This window comes from Platichthys flesus, chromosome 2, assembly GCF_949316205.1.
Source record: "Platichthys flesus chromosome 2, fPlaFle2.1, whole genome shotgun sequence".
In the NCBI taxonomy this organism is placed as follows: domain Eukaryota; kingdom Metazoa; phylum Chordata; class Actinopteri; order Pleuronectiformes; family Pleuronectidae; genus Platichthys; species Platichthys flesus.
In genome coordinates this window covers 15,095,206-15,114,762 of record NC_084946.1, presented here as the reverse complement: position 1 = coordinate 15,114,762, position 19,557 = coordinate 15,095,206, and the positions used below count along the sequence as shown (strand labels likewise).

The following is a 19,557-nucleotide window of genomic DNA, read 5'->3' as shown; positions in this document are numbered from 1 at the left end:
CAAACATTGTGTTAAACCTGTGCATCACAAATTGTGTTCCTGTGTGACAATATTAATATAAAAGGGACATTTATTACCAGGAAAATTAACATTTACGAGACAAAGGAAATAATTATAGTGTTGGAATGAATAAAGTGTTATGAAATATTTATCAATTTATCACTTGACATAAGAATTTTTAAGTCGTTGTCAAGTTTGACAGATATGAAGGCATATCTGAGTCCTAGATTTACTTACAGTTCCCCATAATTGAAGATACAGTGAAGCAGTTAAGATAGAAGTACCCTTAAGAGCCACTTTATCTCAGTGACAGTGACCATAGTCTTTCCCACAGCCAAGCCAAGTGAACTGAGATAGACTATGACCAAGGCCTTTATAGACTTCATGTTGGTCTTGTTTGTTAATTCATTACAACATAGGCATATATGTATATTTGAGAAAGAGCAACAACACAAAAGAAAGAAAGAGAAAGAGTCTTTACAAACTACACAGGCCACCCAAACATTTCTTTATGTCTAAAACTCACAATGCAAGTAGCATCAAATGAACGTTAACCTAATTAAAACCTACCTACACAAATTTATGACCTATTGCGTAAAATGTTTAGACTTTTTAAGGCCTTAAATTCAGAATATACATTTTGAGACAGAGTTAAAACCCTGATTTAAAGGAAGATGTATTGTCTTGTGCTGTGTCACATAATTTAGTCCGATTTTATTGAAACCTGAAATTTACCTAAATAACAACAGGAACCTCCAAAAGAGTGAAATTAAATATGACAAATGGTCGTCATTTGATGTCGCAAAACTTCATACTGTTTAATTATAACATTGAAAATATGAAAAGCATTCCCTAGTTATGTTTGGTTGGGACAAACTATCCTTGTAACAGATTCACATTTTCAGAAAATACATTCATCTGCTTAAATAGATCCTGAAACAGTCACGACAGGTTCCTTCATACGACACAGGAATGTTGCAGAGAAAATATCTCTCTCACACACAAAGAGGTCCGTTTCCTGGTTGGGTTTCATTCACACAACCGGTCAATGTCAGTTAGTAGCTTTGGATCCGCTGTTTGTATCGGTGCAGACGTTTCCTTCCATTTTCACTCAAGTTTACGAGTGTTTTTTTCGGTACTGGGGAAACAGCTGAGTCCTCACAAACTGAATCATCCGCCTCTCCGTGAGAAGAACAGCTACAACCACACAGAGTAGACTCACTGCACCGACTCCAATGTGGACCATCCTCAGTATCCAGCCGGTGTCACAGCAGAAAACACTCTGGAACCAGAGAGGAAGAGAAGCTCAAGTTAGGGCCACCGATATCATATCAGGTTTTACAGGAACATTTAAAAAAAAGAAAGCAACTTAATAAGGACGTCTGTCTGATACCTCAGAAACTGCTGTGACACCTCCACTGACTGCCAGCGCCAGCAGCAGGAGCGGGGAGGGCAGGAGGCCGCGCAGTGGTTTCCACTGACTGGACTGGAAGTAGCGGTGTATGTAAAGCAGGCTGTGTGAGATGCGGAGGCCCATGTTGAGGCAGTTTGCAAGTATGAAACCGACAGCGCCGGCCCACCAGGTCAGCCAGTGGGACAAGAGGAGGAAAGACACAGACAGAGCCAGCATCACCAGGTTGTACCTGAGAACAAAACAAACTATGTTAACCGACAGGTGATAAACTCTGCGACGCCTGTATCTCTGTGTATTTTGAGAGTCTTACTTGTCAACCTCTTTTTGGCTCATGGCAGCAAATACAAAACACTCTGTTATGCCGTTCACAGCCAGCAGGAGGACGTAGGAGCTGTAGCACCGCAGCAAAGTAGGCCCTTCAACAAAGTTACATATGAGACCATTTAGGATATCAAACAATATAGAGCTTTATATCTTGTTGTGGGTTGTATCATATGGAAGGTTATTGCATTCACTTCAGATGAAAAAAAGAATTCTGTATTGTTTTTCTAAAATAAAGACAGAGCTCAAAGTCCTTGTCCAGAGAGCGTCTTGTGCAAAGCCGCCAAAATATTGAAAAGTAATTTACACGTAGTGTGTGTGTGTGTGTGTGCGTGTGTGTGTGCATGCTCACTATAGCTCAACAATGCATGGAGGGATTTTCCCCATATTGTGAATATTACTTGGGAGTGTTCCTCTAGATGAAGAGAGCAGATTGCCCGGAGTAGGGTTGTGGGGGACGACAGCAGAGAACAACTGGAGCAGGTCCTCTCTACGGAGGTCGCCATGTTTTTTACACTCGTCCAAGCTGTACAAACTAAACACCTTTTGAGTTTTAATGACAACAGAAGGCTACCACAGGTTCTCTATCATGTTTGGAAGGGGAGGGTGAGTCGAGGGTTATTCAGCTGCAACATGACACTCCGCCACTAGATGTCACTAAATTCTACACATTATCAATTTAAGGGGATGTAAATCTCCTCATGTCATACAAATCCCCACCTGGGTTTTAGACATCGAAAGATGCTTGTTTCTATAAGAAATATAGATGGCATTATTGTAAGTTAGTTGGCTTGGCCTCAGGAATTGTTCAGATGGGAAGTACAAGGAATTTGAACTATCCAGTTAATTCAGAAAAACAGAGCAGAATTTATTTTTCTCAAGTGAATGCATTTCCATAATATCTGGGTTTCTCCTGGGATCACAGTGTTAGTTCACTGACCTGCTCCACTGCTCAGCAGAGAGCCGCCATAAATGTCCAGAGCCAAGTGAGAGAATGCGTAGCCAAACACTGTGATAATCAGACCGATCACCAACACCAGCTTCAGCAGACACTCCAGGACATCTGCTGCTATGGCAATGTCTTCCTGAGGAGGCAAGATGGAGTCAAATTTGACAAGCAGTTTCTCGTACGAAGATACCTTTTGTTTATTTCCAAAATTCCAACCTGTTTCTGACTTCTGACGTCACAACCTCTCTTCAGCACTTTGGCAAAGAAGATGTAGAAGCTTTCCTCGATGGGCAAGAAGATGAAGCGCGCCACCATGGAGCCCAGATTGTTGACGATATCATAAACACCCTGGTCTCCGAAGCTGAGGACGTTTAAAAAGGTCATGACGTAGCGCTCGCCCTCCGTCAGGATCTGCTTCAGGAAGGACTGTTTGAAGAAGCTCCACGTGAGCCGGGCGAGAGTCCAGTCCACCAGCGCCTGCAAAAACATAATCAGGTTGGACACTTTTGAAAATCTGTTTCATTTTGAGGATTCTTTTGACTTTGGGTGATAAACTACCTCTCCCTCTGCTCTACAGGGAAAGAGATCTCCGACACAGCTCAAAGGAAAACTCCTTTTCTCTGCTTCTTTAGAGCCCAGGAAACGAATGAAGTAAACCCCATAGCACAGCACCAGGAATCCTGTGTACACCAACTGACAAAAGATTCTAATGATTACACGTGAAAGACCAATTGACTGTAATGATGAGAGAAACTTCAGCTGGTTTCTTACATGAGCAGCAGAGAAGATGAAAAGCCCCCATTCAGGGGCCGACACCACCAGCGCCACGGTTACGCTGCACTTAGCGATCATCGCTAAACTCTCGGCGACCACCTTCAGGCGGACAAACATGTGAGCCTGGGCCAGGACCCAGAGCGGCTCAGCCAGCAGCTCCTGCACGCCTGACAGGGCAAACAGCACCACAGCAGGGCCGTAGTACGGGACGGTCTGGGGATCTGGGACCTCCAGGAGCCAGAGCCACACGCAGACCAGCAGGGAGGCCCATAGCACACCGAGCGGCAGCCTGAGCGGTGACAGAGGTAAAGACACACAGACAAACATCCAATACACAAGATGAGTCAACGTCCATAACAGATGAATGCATTAATGACCATTCCATAACATCAGGCTTGGCAGAGTGAGTGAAAACAAAAAGTCATTCTAGGAACATTTAGGAAAAAGCACAAAAACCTGCGCTCCCCTGAGTTCCATTCCTTCTGGATCCAACATCGTGATGAATAACCCTATTGTTTCTTGAGATGCTATGAATCCTCCCACAGATGTAACAAATGATAGACTCATACTTTGACCACTTCTCATTCAGTATTTGGTCCTCCATTTAAGAGACAACTTTAAGAGACAACTTCCTACAACTACATAGAATATGTGCATTTTTCGTCTTATATTCAAAGACCTGATGCTTGTGATAACGGACAATAGTTCTCATAATGGTCCAACGTTATTATCATAATGTTCCAACTTCAATTCATGCAATATTCCAACTTTGTTCTTTCAGGGATAGGGATAAGTGTACGGTTTAGTTTTTGTAAGATGCTTTATAAACTGAACTCACGTCAGCCACAGCAGGTTGATCACTTGTCTCCAGCTGTGGTTGGTCCCTGATCCTCCACTCAGACACGCTCTCCTGAAGGCTTCTCTGGACAGAAACACTAATGTGGAGTACAGCAGTGTCAGCCTACACGCACGCACGCACGCACGCACGCACGCACGCACGCACACACACACACACACACACACACACACACACACACACACACACACACACACACACACACACACACACACACACACACACACACACACACACACACACACACACACACACACACACACACACACACACACACACACACACACACACACACACACACACACACACGCGCGTTAGAACAGCGGAGGCAGTGAAATGTGTCTGTGCTTCTTGTCTCTTGTTTCTCTTCACCTGACATTAACGACCCCGATCAGCTCTTTGGACACGAAGCGCAGGGTGAACGCGTTCAGCAGGAAGGTGAGCACACGGAACATAACCTGAGACCGAAGGAACGAGAGAAGACAACGTCAGCCATTACCTGACAGAGCTGTGTCAGCACGGGGCTGCAGCTCGGGCTCCATGTACCTGTAGCAACACATTGTAAGACGCCAGCCGCGACGCGTTCTTCAGCACGTCCTCAGAGCTCATCGTGGACTTTCTACTGTGACTCTTACAGAGAGTTAATCAGACAAGATGGCCGCTGCCTTCTACGAAGTAAAACCATCATGGAGACAAACTGAGAAAACTGTCTCATTCTACTTTAAAACTCTTCTTCTTCTTCTACTTCTTCTTCCAACAACAGTGTGACAGCGTGATAGCAGTGCTTCCACTTCCGTACACACTGAATGGAGTCACGTTACGAGCTGACGTCACAGAGCGTTATGGCTGTTGCGTGAAGCCGCTAGAGGTCGCAGTCATCCTTCTGATAAGGTAACTAATAATAATAATAATTAGAAATGAGGAGACTCATTGGTGATAATTGGAAACATAATTTCTAGGACTGCAAAGCAGCACTGAGCGGACCCAAGCACAAGCATTTTGAAGCGTTGCATGCGTTTTGCCTGAAAAAATTAAATAATGACTTCGGAATATGTGGAATATGGCTAAAATGGCTACAAAATACAAAACAGCAGGCTTCCTGTTGCGTTCTTCTAATTGCACCTTTTTTGTTTGTCTGGTAATGATACACATGTGTATCGATTTTTGTGAAGAGAGGTCAATGTGAACCTCCTGGGGTTGGGCCATTTTCAATGGGTGTGAGAATTTGAGCACGTTAAAGCCCTCAAATAGCCAATTCATTTGCCTGAAAAAAATTAATGATAATACAATCTCAATAGGGCCTCCCTATCTGCCAGTGCGTGTCCATGCTTGGGCCCTAATAAGTTGTAAAACCAGGCTTATCTCCTGTTGCCAACACACGCATGTCTTTATAGAAACCGATGAAATTGAAGCATGACCACACATTGCAATAATAAAAATAGAAAAATTATAATAATATAATAATAATCCTTACAATTTCAATATGGCCTAATAATAATAATAATAACAAAATACTAACACCAATAATGGCATTGTTATAATCATCTAAATTAATATCTATGTATCATCTGTCTATCATCTATCTATCTATCTATAAATATATATATCCATCCATCTATCTGTAAAGTACAATAAATTCAAGGGAAAGCATGATAAAGTGAGAACATGTTCCCCGTTCATTATAATCAAGTCAGAATGAAAAAATGACCATAAAATAAATATAACAGCATATATATTTAAATGTATGTTGCTTCAGCACTAACCAAATATTTATACAGGAGTAATAAGTAAACATCTAACTCAAGGAACCTGTCATTGATAATGTGTGAACTTCCACCACAATAAATCCTGGTCTGACCTTGAAACGTACAGTTCATTCATGGACTCAGGAAGAAGAAGAGACCAGTGCAAGAGTTTTAGAACAAATACATCGGAGTTGGGAGTTGATGATTTTTTTTTTTTTAATCAGATGTAAAAGATGGAGACAGTAAAAAAAGTACATCCTCAGTGAACCAATATACATGTTACAACAACATACTGTACATATACGTCTTTTTCTTTATATACAGCCTTTTTCGTGACTTCCTGCTCATTGTTTACAGTCACAAAACCGTTACAAAAATGTTCTGCACCCGCTCAGTCTCAATCCACAGATGAGACATTTCCAAACAACAGAGAGCAGATGAGGCTCTGTTTACATTTGATCTTTACATGGCACTGTCAACCAGACAACCACAAGCTCTTTATAAAGACACGATTCATCCAGCAAGAAGTCAAGAAGGTGTTCCGAAGACAGGTAACATTCATTATTCAGCTAAAACAAACATGGATAAGGTTTTTTGTTGGTCTGAGATTTCTTTACATGCAGTCGCCTCATTCACACGTTCTACATTTTAAGTATACAGTACAATTTATTCGTATGCGTTTCTTTCCCTCGTCATCATTTTTCAATCCCTGTCGAATTGAACTGAGCAGTACCAGAAGGGAATCAGTATGGCTGCAGTTGGGAGCAGTGATGTCAAGTGGAATGTAAGGATTTCAGGCCTCCCGGCCTAATATTATTTTCATTATTATTATTATTAATATTATTATTAGCAGAGGCCTTCAGAACCTAGACAAATAATAAGCATGCACACAAATACATTGACAACATATACAGTACGAGGGCCAATTTCTACTCTTATTATTTCTAAATGTACCTAAGGAGAATATTTGTGCTTAAAATAAGGTCACATGCACACTGACTGTGGAACATCTGATTAATCTGTGACAGAATAAGTGAACTGTCCCAGAAACCAGGAGAGATGTGACCTGAGTCTGACTTTAAAAGGCTCACTTTTCTAAAAGGTGCTCCATCTTTGGGTTGATGAATGAAAACCCAGCGAACGCCGACTGGTCCATGGAGTCGATGAAGTTCTTATCGCTGTGAGAGAGACGAGGCTTCTCACTGAGGAACTCCCGGTCAAAGTTGCTGCAGTCATTCGGGGCTTTCTGTAATCAACCACGTACAAGTGTCAGTTAAAAGGGGAAACAGGTCCTCACAGGATTGTAGACGTATGCAAACAAAACCCAAAATGTTCATTAAGTGATTTGTGTGTTAGAGACGTACTATTTTGGGTTTGAAGGGGGGTTCAATCTCCCTATTCTCCAACGCCTGCCAGGGAAAGGCCTTGAAGAAGGGGTGTAAACGAATATTACCCACAATTCCGAGTCTGCGGGTGGGGTCTCTCTCGAACAACTGAAAGGAAACAGTAACAGTAAGTAAGGCGTGCATGGACACGATTACAACATAAACACAGGACAGAATTAACCCTGTCCAAAAGAAAAGTTACATTTTAGAATCACACACCAAAGCATATGATTCTTAAATTTTAACCATAAAATTATCAAACATGGAAATATGAAAGAGTCAGTGTCATATGACATATGGGAGAGATGGTACAGACCTGCTCCATTAGGTCCTTGGCCTCCTTGTCAATCCAGCGGGGATAGTGGGGAGTATCCATGCGGATGGACTCAAACAACTCATCCTCATCGTCTCCGTGGAAAGGCGACTGGCCGACCAGCATCTCATACAGCAGCACCCCGAATGACCACCAGTCAACAGAGAATGAGTATTTCTGTCCCAACAGGATCTGTTGAAACAAAATATTATGAATAAGAATCATGATACTTGTTTTTTTGGAATTGTTTTATTTCAGAAGAGCATCTCTAAATTGTAAAGAACTGTACCTCTGGAGCGATGTAGTCAGGAGTGCCACAGAAGGTTGTGGCGCGATTCTCTCCGAACACATTCTCCTTGCACATCCCGAAGTCAGCGATCTTAATGTGTCCCTCATAGTCCAGCATCACATTGTCTAACTTTAGATCTCTGGCAACAAAACAATCTACTGTGATTAACTAGAAAAGAAACACGCATGATTTTGAACACAACAATAATTTGTGTCTAATCTGACTATTTTGGGTTTATCACAATAATTCAAAAAATCTTTCCTTGATAATTAAATGTCTTTCCAAACCTAAAAAGAAACAAACTCAAAAGTCATGACAAATAATTTTCAGGACCATATCAGTTATTTTCCATGATTTTTGACATTAATTTAAAATGTCTTCAACCTAATTTAATTAAGTTTATTTTTTACTTCTGGTAAGCTTGCCAACAATAAATCATAATCATCAAACTGAATATTTATTCCCCTATGTAGATTTTCCCAAAATGTTGAAAATATTATACGTATCTCACGCTTGGATATGCAACTACAAACACTATTCCTGAGTTTTCAGAGACAGATATATTTAATGCAAGAAATTAACAATTTGCCATTTGTCTTTACAGAATCCATGTTTCATGGATTGATGGACTACATCCATAGAGTTTTCTAACAGTCAACTGCAGTATGACACAATCATAATGACACTTTCAGAAAAAAAGTGTTAAAATGTGTGGGATTATCTAACATAGCAAGTTTAGAAGCTCTGTAGGTTTTTTTTCACATCGTGCTTGCAAATAAACCGAAATCACAGGTCTTGTTGAAGATAGGAAAATAATTCAAACTAGTCAGTTTTGGTGTAAATAGGAAATAGTATTTCTAGTTTGTTAAACATGAAGAATTAGTAGTACTGTCATTTAAATGTACTGTGTATACAGCCCATCCAGATGTAGTTAGTATTTTGCTCTGACCTGTAGATGATCCCTTTGGAGTGTAAGAACTGGAGACCACAAATGATCTCAGCCGAGTAGAACCTGGGAAAACAAAGATGGAGGGGACAGTATTGATATTAACTACCCATCATCCTCGGTGGAAAGACACACGTCCTGATCTGCAGTGATCTAACAACAGAGTTGGCCGCTAAACAGTGGTGTCACTGCAGACTAATTTCAATGTAGTGCTGAATTATTGAGGAGGACATTTGTATGGAGTAGGAGACAGATGAATAACACTCTCATAATGTGAAACCTGAGAGCTGCTCAGGGCTCAAGGATTAGCCTATCACTGCCCAGCTCCTCTGGTCATCTGTCTCAGGTGAAACAACAGAGTCCAAAGGGTAGATAAGAGAAACCTCCGCTCTAACCCACTCACTGGTTATTCTCTGTAAATGACCAACCGCCAAGGACCATATAGACTGTCAGGTTTTATCTACTCATTATCTCTCACACATATACATGTACATGTCTAAATGTGCTCTACAAACAACCCTACAAACACTTCAAAAATGTAAAATGAAGTCTAAATATTGATTGTGTAGGGGAAGAATAAGACATTTGGTCCTGCTGCATGTATCTGCGGAAGTAGACTATGTTACAAGGTCAACAGGTTAGCAGCATCTACTGTGCTAACAAAGAGCACAGAGGCCACTCGCCCAAGAAAAACTGAATTCAGCAGTGTTTCCATTCCTCTGCAGCAGCTTGTGCAGCAAAACACAAATGTATTCATAGATTCAAACATGTAGGCAAACAAACATCTGAGATGTTAAATCAGCCCATGCTCGCCGAGGGTAAATTATCCATCCAGGCTGAATACAAGTCACTGGGTGACTGGGGATGCCAACACCAGATCAGGTGTCAGTCAGTGTATGCCAGGAAGATAATTACTCCTGTCATCTCATGGATCCAGGAGGCCAAAACCACTTTAACTACAGGAGATATAACTGCACCGTTCACAACAAGATCAGTGCCTGACCATAACATACACTAAGCAGTGAATAGAACAAAGCAGTCCCAGTCTAAATAATATAAAGTGATTTTCCACTTCACTTTCCCTTCACAGTCACAGTCACTCAAAAAGAAATCTTGCTTCCCTTTCAAAGTAATTTTCTGCTCTGAGTGAGGGAGGTATCTGCACATAGCACAATAAAAGACTAATTAAGTAGACTTCATAAAGATGGACGACATGATGGCTCCAAAAGTCATCTTGTTCAATCCCCTGGTGGCTGGCTGCAGTACATATCATAAACCCTGCCTCCTCCATGGGAACATGGACCATAAAAAGTGCATGTCAAATACATTTAGCCCAAAGATGATTTCTGTTATTTTAGGGAGGTTTAATCACAGTTTAATCACAGTTTGTTCAAGAGCAAATTTTCTAGGTAAATTTGGTTTAAATTAGCTGAGGAAAGCTGCTGATTGGTCGAGCGTATGTATTGGTCTGTATACAGTCTCTGACTAATACATTGTGACGAAGATATTTCATAAAATAGGGCAAATCAGCTTTTGTAAATTTGCTTTCAAAATTTGCTCATTTCCAAACAAAACTATTTAGATTTTGTTAATTGCCCTCAAGCATGATTTATGTATCTAAAAGCACCTGTTAGAACTGTTCCTCAGCATTCACCTATATGTTGGTAAACGAGGGGATTTTTAAAATTTCAGGTGGCAGTTACACAGGCGCCAACAAGATTTCTACATAATTACACTTTCTCCAACTAGTGTGGTATTGTCTTTTTCCTGGAGGTTTCCCCACAGAGTGACGAGGGGAATGGCGATAACTGATACAGCTGCGCACAAAGAATACACTAAGAGCTGCTCAGTCCTTACAAGGCCACTACGCTAGTGAGCAGCAGCAACTAATGGACAACATCCCAGCTCGAAGCCATCAGGGCTCAGTATATATAATGTAAAAGGAAAAAACACGTAATGGGAGAGAGACAAAGAGAGTGACAAAGGGAGAGAGTAAACATAGGCTCTTCTTTACGAGTTTCTGCTTTCCATCAGCTCATTGATTCTGTATGTGAGTCTCTACACAGCAACATGGACATGAAAGTGTTGAAGAACGATGGCAGGTTGTGTGTGTTCTCCTCAGAGATTGTGTATCGTCAAATCTGTGGGACAGGTGTGACTCACGAGGCTCTGTAGAGCTCAAAGCGCCCTTTCTCCTGAATATGAAACATCAAGTCTCCTCCGTTCAGGTACTCCATCACAAAGAACAGATGCTCCTGTGGACAAGTTTAACTTCAGTATTGATTACATGATCACAGCTAATTATGTTGAGAGAAATTTGACCTAAGGACTTGTGATAAGACTATACCTTTGTCTGGAAGGTGGAGTAGAGGTGGGTGAGGAAGGGATTGTCCCAGGCTAAAGCCAAGACTCTCTTCTCCACCATAGTGCACTCCACATCATCATCCATCAGCACTACGTCCTTCTTCAGGGCCTTCACAGCAAAGTACTCTCCACGACCCTTCAGCTCTGCAAGGAGAACCTGCGAGTAGAGTAGTGTAGATAATGAATGATGTTATCATACTGGAGGTCTTTAAACAGTTTCACTGTTTTCTTCAGAAATATAAATTCATCTTCAAAGTACAGAAACAAATGATTGTATTTTATATGAATTTATATTATATTTTATTACATTATTATGATGTTGCTGCTCTTTCCCGTACAAGTGCTTGTTAATAAATAAGGTTAATGGATAGCTCGCAACTGCTGCTAACAGTGTTTATCTTTTCACTGTGTTAAGGTCTGTTCAGGTGAACAATAATTTGGATTGGGTGTAATTTCTGGGTAGCTGCTGTCCTCGGGTTCTACTGGGATTCTCTTAAATGAGGAATAAATTATTGAAATTCAGATTTCCATAGGTCTGTTTCAAGTGGCTGCAGCTCACAGTCTGATCAAATACTTAGGTATAATCTATGTAGATGGGTTTTTTTTTAAATATTTTTTATATACTACAAAACAAAAACCTTCAATTTAATCTACTTAGCAAAACAAGAGTAAAATGCAATACAAAACATAAATCAACAAACAATCAAATCAAATTATATGTTAAATGCAGCCATGACATGCTGTTCTGGCTGACAGGACTCACTTCTGTGTGACTCACTTACTCGCCCTGACTCACCATTTGTCTACCTGATCTCACAATTACCTTCACACTTCCATTGTACAATACAATGCCATAACAATAAAGGCTTCATTTGTGTATTTCCATTTCCGGTACCTTGCCAAAGCTGCCTTTTCCCAAAACCTTGTGGAAGATGAAGTTGTCCACGTTGATTTGTGTCAGGTGGGTGATACGAGACTGAGAACGAGGATTAGACCCCTCCCACAGTTTGCCGTAGGGAGATGGGTCTAATGGACAAACAAATTACCAAACATTGCATTTTCTCATTCACATAATCATCCTAAAAATTTAACTTTTTCACATATTATTCTGTGAGTGTTATAATCCGGACCAAGCTTATACTGCTTACATGCACATACACTCACTAACCATTGATATCCAGTCCAGAAAGTTTGTTAACTTCATCATAGATTCCAATATCTGCCTGATCAGGCAGGTTTGGATCCGAACGGCGAGTGGACGATTTCTGATGGAACAAAGACAAAAAATAGGCATGAAACAGACTGAAATTTTCCACCCATCATTACCAGTCTAGCTGTGTGTGTTGATACAATGAGAGCACATTCTGTCAGATTCTTCTTTTGAACATTAATTATGTGACTGTCCCACAAATTACAGCCATTTGGTTTATAAACTAGGGGCCTGTAAACAGAGAGGAGAGCTGGAAGTTGCACAAAGAGCTGGTCCTTAAACACACCAGGACAGGAGGCTCAGGTTCCCGTCGTGGTCAGGTGTCACACCGAACAATTCGGGAGTGGGTGTTTTCAGGTGATACTCGGTTTGAGGATTACAATGTGTGTCCGTCTCCAGGAACTCACCTGGCTGACTTGTGTTAGAGCTTCAGCTAGTAGTTTCTGGTTGATACCACAAAGGTTGGCAACTTTATCCTGACACTTGTGATGAACATTCATGCCACAATCTGCAAAAACAATACAAAAAAAAGTCAGTTAAAGACCAAACTAAACAAACTAAACATGATTACACAATCACATCTACAATGTACCTTCACACTTCAGGCCTTGTTTGACAATACCCCACAGCAGACTTCCACAATGGTCGCAGAATGTGGGACTCATGTAGTTGTGGTTCTTGAAACGGTGCGGCATGTCAATTTTGAAACGCTCCTTCTGGAACTGCGTGAAAAAACAGAAGTCATTCTCTCAATGAATGACCGGCAAGATGATCCTTATCCCTCTGAAAACCTCTCAGTTCTTCTCATCAGTTTTCCTTTTGGTCTTCTTCTTCCCTCTTTGAGTTTACACTGCCACACTGCTGGATGTAAAGTTACTTGTTTTTTTCCCTCCCAGGTTCGACCCCACTCTGATTTAAACTGCACCTACCCACTGTGTGGGTGTGTGTACTCAATCATTCAGTTGGTCTTTGATTGCTTTTATCCTCCAATATTGATGATCATTGAAAATAGAGTGGACCCTAACTGTTATCTCCCCATCAGTCTCTGACTGAGCAGCACATGCCATTTCATTTAAATAACCATTGTATATGTTGTTGAGGAAAGATTCATTACAACATCACAGACTGGAGTGAGAAAAGCCCACACACTAAAGTGACATATGGACAACGCTAACAGAACATGGTGTGCTGCAGAAAAGTGTGTTACGTACCATAGTCTCCCGACTGTTGGCAGCAGTGCCGGTACATCTGCCAATAATTTTGTCTATGCATTTCTTGTGGATGGCTGCATTGCATTCTGATAAAGAAAAAAGATTTGTGTTAGATTCTGTATCTGAGCCTACTAGCAATGATACTAAAATAACCAAAAGGTATTTTTGAAGCAAATATTAGTTATATTACACTTCAATTAAAGCACGATGCACTGGAGTTCATAAATGATTGCACACTTACGTCTGCATTTGTAGCCTTGTTTGTTGAGTCCCCTGTGGGAGACAGAGAGACACAACTCATTCCCTGATCTTGTAAATGGTTCTGATTAATCCTTGTGATAAGGAACAGCTGGAGGACACCCATGCAGATTTGTGTACAAGTATCCTTTCCTGTGAGTTCTTCAAAGCACATTAGTGGCGATATGCAGCCCTCCAGGGAGAACTAACTATATCATTGGCACAGACAAACCTTGCAACTTAAAGGAAAAGTTGACCTATTTGGTCAAATAGGTCATCAAACTAACTTTGAAAAATATTTGCCTTTTCAGAGTGTGAAACTGCTGGAAAAATGTTCCGGCAAATCTGTAACACCTTCTGATCGCTCATCCAATGTTTTAGCTTATCTGATCAGTGGCTTGTGATTTCTCCTTTAGCTGCCCTGAACATTTGTTTATGGGGCTGAAAGGTGGGACTCACTAACCAGACAAACTCTCTGCAAACGGAGCAGAAAGTGGGCTGTCTGAAGAATGTGGCGATGAACTCGTGGTTCTTGATGAAGTGGATCTTGGCCTGCTTGATGGCCCCACGTCTGCGGTTCAGAGTAGGAACATCTTCCTCCTTCCCAGCCTGTTGACCCTCTTCAAGATACACAGAGAAACACAGCTCATTAATCCCACAACACTGCAAAGGAAAAAAGTGCTGATTTGTTTATGTAAAATATATAAAAGAATAGTCTCAATGTTAACCTATGGGGACAAACAATTGCTGATGTGAATGGCTGCTGTGATGGGAAGGAAAAACACTGGTTGGACAGCCTTTTAATATATGGGGTGGGGTTAAAATAAAAGGAAGGAAAACGACAGACTATAAATCAGACTAGTTGCGGACCTGCTGATAAGGTTTTATCAATTTTAAAGTTAAGTTACAGATCAAGAACATATTCTTCCCCATATGCACTCACACTTCTACTATTTTAACAATCACTGATGGTGATGGTAGGGGGAATTACATCAACTCAAAGTTCTCCATTTGGGTTATTTCACATGAGGTTTTCACTACACACAAGTGGAGTTTCAGTAGTGATTCAAAAGATGACATGACCCTGTGAAACAATCAGAATTCAGAGAAAAACTTGGTTTGCGGTATGGTGGTTTGACTGTGTTTCCATGAACTGGCAATTTAACTGACACCCACACAGAGCTGATGAAGTAGACCAGCCGAGTTAATGTTAAACTCTTTTTTCAAACTATATCTTCTTCTAAACTCTTTGTCATGAATATCAAACGATAGGGACTTGAAACCAGTCTTTTTGACAGTATGTAGTTAGTACATAAAGGTCGTAACTATGGAAAATCATAAAGAAAGAAGTTCAAGAAATAAAGAGCAAAGAATAGAAAAAAGAGGATTTTCTTTTAATTTTATGTAATTTCACCTGATTCCATTCCCTCCAGAAAATACTGCACTGCCATCATCACTTTCCCAGAAGGATGGAGGTCCACCTGAGTTAAACATACAGACAGTTACAAACAGACAGTCTGAGATATTGATCTGTAAAAACAGATAATAATTTGTAATGTCATACCCAGAATTCAGCACGGCCGTTGGCTTTCTTGCAGCGCTCGGCGAGGACGGACACACCGACGGACACCTCAGCCAGTGGCTCCTCTGCTGTCTTCATCAGCAGAACCTCGAGCACACGACCCTCGTAGATGTGCGCATCAAAACTGGCCTTCCAAGCCGGGTACATTGTGGGCTTCCGCTGAACCAGGGTCTTACCTCGCTCTAGGAAAAGAGAGAGAGAAAGAGAGACAAGAAGAAAAATGTTTAGTCCAGCGAATTATTATTAATATTAATATTATAATTCATACAGCGCAGGAAAATATTGCAGGAGCTACAGTTTAGGAATGAAACCTTGTGTGAAACACAGAGTTGTGTAGCCTGTGAAGGAGTTTCTCACCAGTTGTTACTGCTTCCTTCATCTTGATTGCACAGAACGGAGGGTCTGCCAGAGGAGGCAGGACGCCCAAATCGTACGAGTTAAAGGTGACCCTCAAGAAAGGAGCCATGGTGACAGGTCCTGGGATCACCTGCTCTCAGAGACAGACAAACTCAGTGTTACCATGGGGACTTTTATCTATTATATTATGTAATTTGCACACATAGATATCAGTATATCCATCGTTATATTAAATACATACACAAAGTTGTATATTCTCACGTAGCTGGATCATATTTAAGCAGAAAGAAATCTGACTCCGGCTCCACCATGACACTGCGTTTACTTTCATACTTTGCGCTCTCACTTTGACCCTGTTCATAACTGACATGAACATGCGTGATCTGAGCACAAGAGCAGTAAGTATACACCTGACATTAGATAGAATCTCAAGTGGCCACTTATAATCTTACTTCTCTGCTCGATACGGAGGGAGGGGGGGGAGAGAGAGAGAGAGAGAGAGAGAGAGAGAGGGAGACCAAATCAATGCTTTGTGCACAGCTCTACACTGGCACACGGTTTTAGTGTTTCGAGATAACAAAAAAAAACAATAAAGAAAATCAATAGCCTGTGAGGCACTCAGTGTTTATATTGTGGCGGGCTTCTAATAAAAAAATCAACACATCATAAACATAGACATGTTTTAAAATATTTTTGGTCCATTATGAAACCTGACCAGGCCTGAGGACGTCAGCTGAGTATGTGGTCCAGGACACACGAGTGTTAAAACAGCTAAAACAATGAATCCGCATTCGTCCCAAACCACCTCCGAATGTGCCGGATCTGAAATGGGTCCTTGGTGCATTCACACATGTGCTCAAAGCTGTCCACTTGAGATCAGTTCCAAATGACAGACTTTAATATCAGGTGTGAACAGGACATTTAAATAAGTCACACCCACATGGAACATTTTTACACTGACAACACTTGTTTTTGTATGGAGGCCAGGTATCTGATTCCAAAGCTGGTTGTTGTGAGTAAAAGATAGCATCTTTAAAATGTATTTCTGTATTTCTTGTTTTTGTTGTATGACAAATTACATAACTGTGTTGTGGGATCATGCAGCGCACCAGTTTCTATAAGATAGTGCCATTAAGCTTATACACAGGCAGAGCCACAATCTTAACACCAGTTTCTACATTGTATGCAAGAGGTGACGCCCGTCAGTTCCATGAGTTGGCAGGAGCTTCAGTCGCACCCATGCTGCTCTACGACTTCCTCACCTCTATGTATAAAATACAAACACAAATGTGCCAACATCATACTTGTGGCTCGCCAACTTGCTTGGTTCCCTGTCACTGTGGATGTATTTGTTCACAGTACAGATTCTGTGAGGTTGCAGCAGCAGCAGCCGAGGTGTTTGCATGTACCGACGAGAGCAGAGCGAGTCTTGACATGTCTCCAATCCAGATAGAAGCCTGTAGCGCTCTGCAGTAGGCCCGGCTGCCTTTTACAACCCTTAACCCAATACTATCCACACTGAGGCCATCAGAGTAAAACACAGGGAGAACAAACAGGGTGGGAAAATAGATGAATAATAATGTTCCCACACTTGATGCTTGTGGGAGCTGTGGTCCAGGGTTTTAGGAGTTAATCAATAGCAAGCACACTGTGTGATAGAGGGCGGTGGTGATTGATTTCCTAGCAAACTGTTCATGTGCAGTTTCGATTAGTCCCAACTGTAAATTCAGTAGATACGTCTCTTGTACCAGTACTAACAGACTTCTTTTTTATACCCCACTTCCTCTATTAATGAGCAACACATTGTGTGTTTGTTAGCTGTGGTAGCAAGTACCTTTACTAAGGCTAATTAAATATACTATACTATTGCACCTGCAATCTGGGCGAAGACTAGGTGCAATGACCAAAAAAGCTCTGTATCTGCATGTTTGAGATTGTGTTTGAATACCATATTAAAAATATGAGATAAGCCACTGAAATATAAGTATTGCATGGATAACTATAATACAGTGGCAGTAGTGGCATTGGTAGCTTGAGGGCAATTTAAAATCCTTACAAATGAGGAGAGTGAGACCTCACATCAGGACAGGAAGAAAAAGAGTGGAAATGTTCAGATAAGACCCTAAGTACGCAAATGGACGTACCAATCTGATACTACGTCTTAGTTTCACCCGGATAAAACTGCAAGTTCCTTTTTTACGAAATCACTTCTTCTTCTTTGCCAAGTATTGCTTTTACAATAAGATGTTTCCGGTTGTGCAGCATTAGCCAGAGCTAGTCAACAAGTCAGCAATCAGGCAATTCTGATTGCTGACTTCCAATTCAAGCTATATAAAAAGGTAAAAGTAATTGTTCTGTATATTTTGATTTATATATTTGTGTTCCTTTTTTCCCCCCATTGTGATTGTCATACTTAATCATTTAAATGCATGTAAAACCACTTCAGACTGATTTGAAGCAGATCGTCTGCATTGAACTACACGCAGATTGACACACCAGTTACACAAAAACACCGCCACAGCTATTAACACTCTAACTAGGTTTGAATCACTGAGACTTTCCACTGGCAACAACCTACAGGATCAGTCAGTGCATTTGATTTCTCTTTCTCTCTTTGAAGGATGTGGTCGACTGTCAGTTGGCGGAGGAGCAGATGTCACAGACTCAGACCACAGTGAGCAGCACTGTGGTCTCTGTTGCTCTGTCTCTCTGTCTCACACACACACACACACACACGTATGTCTAGCGCTTTACCATTAATATCAGAAAGCACGTCTCCCCTCTGTTAGCTGCCCGGACCTGCCCACATTCCTGCTGCTGCGTCTGCACTCTCGGTGTAACAACCTACTTCGTGACCCGGGAGATTCGTGAGCTGGAATTCCACAGCGCGACCACAGCCCCACAACTGCTGTCACACACCCGCAGTGTTCACACAGGATCCGTGGTAGCTGTCGTTGCATAAAGCTGGTGGCCATTACAAATCTCTTGTCTTCCCGCAGTGGTGACAGGTCACAGATTCCGCCGCTCCATTTTTAATTCACGTACCTTTGAAAACGAGCCAGCGGTGTTTTCCAAAAAAGTTGCTGCGGTTGTTTATGTAAAGCGACGAATGGGCTTTTAATGAACACGTAAAAGTTGCCCATGTACGTCAACGCTCATGTTTGTGTAATATTTAGCTAACCTTAGCGCCGCTGGTGGCGTAAAACAACACACAAGTTACACTGTGTCCATCAAAGAAGAAGAAGAGGAAGACTGGTTTGGCGGAAACCTTTACAACCTTTTTAACAACTTTCTGCAAACTCCAACGTAAGAATTCAGCATTCAGACACACACAGAAACAGTAATGGCAGCCTCACCTCGTCCAGCAGCTGCGGTGCGAGGTGTTTGATCACCGCAGCTCGAAGGAAAAGTTGCTCTTTAGCTTCCTCTCCTTTTCTTCGCTCATTTATTCCGACGATTGAGGAAGTGAGGTGCCTATCTCTCTCTCTCTCTCTCTCTCTGAGGATCTCTCTCTCACTCACCAACACACACTGAGCCTCGCTCTCTCTATTTATCTCTCTCTCTCGCTCTTGCTGAGGCTCTCTCTCTCTCTTTCACACACACA

At 41.5% G+C, this 19,557-nt stretch overlaps 2 protein-coding genes across 2 annotated transcripts; both read right to left on the bottom strand.

The window, feature by feature from the left end:
- Positions 1 to 792: 792 nt before the first annotated feature.
- Positions 793 to 5,120, bottom strand: rft1 (RFT1 homolog). The gene is made up of 10 exons (XM_062400711.1): positions 4,861 to 5,120; positions 4,687 to 4,772; positions 4,297 to 4,419; positions 3,456 to 3,747; positions 3,243 to 3,377; positions 2,901 to 3,161; positions 2,676 to 2,820; positions 1,725 to 1,830; positions 1,394 to 1,643; positions 793 to 1,282 (listed from the first exon to the last, which is right to left on the bottom strand). Exons 1-10 carry the CDS (start codon positions 4,921 to 4,923, stop codon positions 1,118 to 1,120), a joined length of 1,626 nt encoding a protein of 541 aa, XP_062256695.1. The 5' UTR covers positions 4,924 to 5,120; the 3' UTR covers positions 793 to 1,117.
- Positions 5,121 to 6,250: 1,130 nt separating this feature from the next.
- Positions 6,251 to 19,529, bottom strand: prkcda (protein kinase C, delta a). The gene is made up of 18 exons (XM_062400698.1): positions 19,310 to 19,529; positions 15,954 to 16,083; positions 15,579 to 15,778; positions 15,429 to 15,495; positions 14,478 to 14,634; positions 14,019 to 14,050; positions 13,778 to 13,863; positions 13,159 to 13,288; positions 12,974 to 13,074; positions 12,525 to 12,621; positions 12,252 to 12,382; positions 11,340 to 11,513; positions 11,156 to 11,247; positions 8,996 to 9,058; positions 8,047 to 8,185; positions 7,761 to 7,949; positions 7,424 to 7,552; positions 6,251 to 7,305 (listed from the first exon to the last, which is right to left on the bottom strand). The coding sequence occupies exons 2-18, from the start codon at positions 16,060 to 16,062 to the stop codon at positions 7,147 to 7,149; spliced, it is 2,055 nt and encodes a 684-aa protein (XP_062256682.1). The 5' UTR covers positions 16,063 to 16,083; positions 19,310 to 19,529; the 3' UTR covers positions 6,251 to 7,146.
- Positions 19,530 to 19,557: the final 28 nt, after the last annotated feature.

What these genes read in the sequence shown, in the direction of transcription:
- prkcda (XM_062400698.1), bottom strand. Translation starts at nt 16,062, where the DNA reads ATGGCTCCTTTCTTGAGGGTCACCTTTAACTCGTACGATTTGGGCGTC. An exon ending in CCAACAGTCGGGAGACTATG is followed by an intron (nt 13,289 to 13,777) that starts GTACGTAACACA and finishes TTTTTCACGCAG; the next exon opens with TTCCAGAAGGAGCGTTTCAA. An exon ending in GAAAAGGCAGCTTTGGCAAG is followed by an intron (nt 11,514 to 12,251) that starts GTACCGGAAATG and finishes CTCTACTCGCAG; the next exon opens with GTTCTCCTTGCAGAGCTGAA.
- rft1 (XM_062400711.1), bottom strand. Translation starts at nt 4,923, where the DNA reads ATGAGCTCTGAGGACGTGCTGAAGAACGCGTCGCGGCTGGCGTCTTAC. An exon ending in CCTGTAGAGCAGAGGGAGAG is followed by an intron (nt 3,162 to 3,242) that starts GTAGTTTATCAC and finishes ATGTTTTTGCAG; the next exon opens with GCGCTGGTGGACTGGACTCT. An exon ending in ACGTCAGAAGTCAGAAACAG is followed by an intron (nt 2,821 to 2,900) that starts GTTGGAATTTTG and finishes TTGCCTCCTCAG; the next exon opens with GAAGACATTGCCATAGCAGC.